Source organism: Poecilia formosa, unplaced genomic scaffold (genome assembly GCF_000485575.1).
Source record: "Poecilia formosa unplaced genomic scaffold, Poecilia_formosa-5.1.2 Scaffold514, whole genome shotgun sequence".
NCBI classification, from domain to species: Eukaryota; Metazoa; Chordata; class Actinopteri; order Cyprinodontiformes; family Poeciliidae; genus Poecilia; species Poecilia formosa.
The window spans coordinates 162,556-166,076 of NW_006800453.1; the positions used below are offsets into that span (position 1 = coordinate 162,556).

The 3,521-nt window shown below is 36.4% G+C and overlaps 1 protein-coding gene across 4 annotated transcripts in view; it reads right to left on the minus strand.

The window, feature by feature from the left end:
- LOC103129104 (protein LBH-like) overlaps positions 1–2,483 on the minus strand; it is a 15,363-nt gene extending 12,880 nt beyond the window's left edge. The window contains exons 1-2 of one of the 4 annotated variants that reach the window (XM_016664824.1): positions 2,262–2,483; positions 1,003–1,087 (exon numbers count right to left, since the gene is read on the minus strand). In XM_016664824.1, coding sequence (XP_016520310.1) covers positions 1,003–1,004 — 2 coding nt within the window. In that variant the 5' untranslated portion in view covers positions 1,005–1,087; positions 2,262–2,483. Of the gene's footprint in view, positions 1–1,002; positions 1,119–2,261 lie in introns of all 4 variants that reach the window. The other 3 variants (XM_016664822.1, XM_016664823.1, XM_007540068.2) reach the window with 3 other exon arrangements.
- Between the last annotated feature and the right edge of the window lie 1,038 nt (positions 2,484–3,521).

Genomic DNA, 3,521 nt, shown 5'->3' on the forward strand with positions numbered 1-3,521 from the left:
GATGGATGGATGGATGGATGGATGGATGGATGGATGGATGGATGGATGGATGGATGGATGGATGGATGGATGGATGGATGGATGGATGGATGGATGGTTTTTGCCTTACAACTCTCCCATGAATCCCAATTTTAACCTTTTTTTTTTCTTTTTTCATTGCTGAATTCGACCTTATTAGTTTATTTGAGTAGAGACAAGCTTCCAGTAGGAACAGATATTAAATATTTTAGCCTGAGACGAGTCACTATGTGTGTCCCCAGTGAGGCATTTAGATATCGATAAAAAATGATATTATACAAGGTTCAAAATGCAAAATGGATAATGGAACTCACTGTCACTGTTACACATGATCAGCTGAAAGGAGTTCTCTTTCCTGCAGTTCTCAGTTTTCCACAAAATGAAATGTTGCTAATAACAACCAGCTCAGGATTTAACATGAGGAACGACTGTTATTTTACAGGCTCTTCTTCCCTTAATAACCAAAATTCTTATTTGAAAACTACGTTTTGCATTTACTGAGGTTATTTTGTGAATTAACCTAATATGAATTCATAACTGAGCTTAATATTTGATAACTGGGATCATTTGGACTGTATGTGTGATTGAATTGAAATACATTTTTCTTGTAAAACGTCTCAAGACAACATCTGTTGTGAATTGGCTCCTCATGAATAAACTGAGTTGAACTGAATTTGATCATTTGAAACATCTAAGTAGGACTAAATAGCAAAAACAGAATAAGAGAAATATCATAAAAAGGGATTTTTTTTATTCAAAGCACTATTGTTCTCACTTAAAGCATAAAAATTTAGTTCTTTTGGAAATCTTCATAAGATAGTTATTCTTTACCGTAAAAGTTTGGTTCTGTTACCAGTTACTACCTCCAGTTTCCATTTCCTTTTATAAATAATTCATTCATCATTGCAGACATACGGCTGCACCGGTAAATATATATTTTTTTTGGGGGGGGGGGGGGGAGTTCGGTAAATGGTTGATACTTACATGAGAAACCAATCGCATCCACCGATCTTCCTCTGCAGAGGTCTACAAATCGGCCCTGGTCTCCTTTTGATCTGCAGTGAGTGGACTGGGTGACAAACCAGGTCACCAGGTCACATCTGTTAACACGTTTACTAAATATAGTAACTTTGTTGCTTTACTTAGTAACTTTTCTGTCAAAAAAAATTTACTAAATTGGTCAAAAATTGGAATCGATGGGGTCAGACATTGATCGGCCAGAAAACTGCCAATCAGTGCAGCCGTCATTTTAAAGGTTCACAAAATAAAGTTAACATGAATCACCTGAATGTTTCTGGGACTGGAACTGTCTGAAAAAGTAGAAATCGACTACAAACATGGCCTGTTTTGGACTGGACCAAATAACTTGGATTTGTACTAAATGAAGACACCAACAGAGTTTGAATAGCGTGAGATCAAATAAATAAATGAGACACTTTATTAATGTCCAAAACTACACCAGGTAGTCCACCAGGTAGAAAGAACAGAGACACACAACCCTACACACACTCACCACTAGCAACGATTTAAAGAGACCTATCAACCTAACAGTCGTGTTTCCAGACTGACGGAGGAAGCAGGAGTACTGAAAAAAATAAAGACATAAAAATTAAAAAGCCAACAGACGCGCAAACAAATAAAAACTGCCCAGAGAACTACAGAGAATCTGCCAACCGGAAGTAGCACTGCATGCTGCCTGCAATCTAATTTCAAGAATGCAGAACTGTCCCTTTAAAACAGAAAAGCCGTCTCAAAATGCCACTTTCCCCCCTAAATCCTGTGAGATTTGGGGCCCAAAAGAAAATTTCTTCGCGGCGCCCAAAAACAGGAGCGCCGTTTCCTGTTTCTGTGAAACGCCTCGCTGCCTCACTGCTGTCCTCCAGCTGAAGTTCAGTTTGATTCCTCCTGCTTGTTGCCCCAGTTCACCAGTCCCCTGATATTTCAGCGGCACAGAAGCTTATATTTCTGCAAAGCATGCACGTAACTTGGAAAAAAAAAGAAAAGAAATGTTACATAAATGTCTAGACTGGCTGTTTTAGCATAAGTTTAAACTAACTCCCTACACAACAGGTAGATGCTGTTAGAAAGAGCTCCACTACGTGCGGAAACACTCAAATCCCCCTTAAAAAATTTTCATGTCAACATTTTTTTTCCTGGTTTTAATTTTTAAAAAACCAATAAAAAGAACCTGAAAAAAAAAAAAAAAAAATATAAAATTTAATGGCAAGAAGAAACGCTCCTACCTGTCTGCGGGCTGATCCAGAGTCTCAGAGCAGAAAGGTCTCCCTCCTCCGCTGCCTCATCACACTGATCCTGCTGCCGATGATGCTTCAGCTGCTGCTGCTGCTGCGGCTGATGATGATGATGATGATGATGATGATGATGATGATGATGAGGTGGGCGACAGGCGGAGGAGCGAACAAGGTTTTCTGTGAAGTTACCGCTCGTACGAAAGTGTTTCGAGTCTGCGCAGTGGAGCGTGACTGGTGCTGCCTTCACTGAATTCGGAAAGGTGGGGATTTTAAAGTCAGGTTTAAATCCATTGCGACATGCTTTGGACGTTTTCCCGCGCGCTAGTTGCTTAGTGAGGGCAACAAATTCACTTATTAAAAAGTAACTCACTGGATTGTACGTATAATCGTTTAAATAAAATTCGAAACATGTAAGTTAAATAAATAAATCCGCATTTTTGTTTAACACAACAATTTTCTGTAAGATGAGAAATACATAGATAATTAAATTTTTATGTTCTTAATTCTAATTTCAATACTTACGCACCATATTTTCTATATTTATTTGTTCATATATTTTGAAGTAATTTAGGTTCTTTCAATAAATAATGTTATTTCTGAAACATTCCCACCAAATGAAATACATCGTACAGATTTATTACACACAGATGAATTGTTGAAAGCCTACATTTCTGTCAACTATGATGATTTTCCACTGACAGTTAATTAAAACATGACATCTTAAATTAGAATAGTACATCAAATCATTAAATAAAACATATTTAACATAGAAAAATTGGCTAAATAAAACATACATTTACTAATTTTAATGCTATTTTCAAATGGTACTTTTAATCCAACAAACGTGACATCAACCTAAAACATTTTAGGTTGATGGGAATAACCCTGTCATGGGCAGGGGTTGACCAATCAAATGTTAGGGATTATTTTCATTTATTACATTTTTATAAATAATTGTCTATTTAAAATTATAAATATAAATTTATGTAAACATTATACATTTATTTAAACATATTTAACAAATTCTTTACTCATAGTGCTGTCACTATGCTGAGACAGACTTTTTATCACACTTTTTTCAAGTCATTCCATATTTGTAAGGGAAGTAGTTTTTATAACTCTGTAACATGGTTTACAGAGGTTCTATCAAAAGTCTAAACATACCTGTTAAAATCCTAGATTATCATGATGTAAAATGAGCAAAACGTCATTATCCAGGCAGAGCTGGAGCTGCTGCTCCTCTGAATCGAA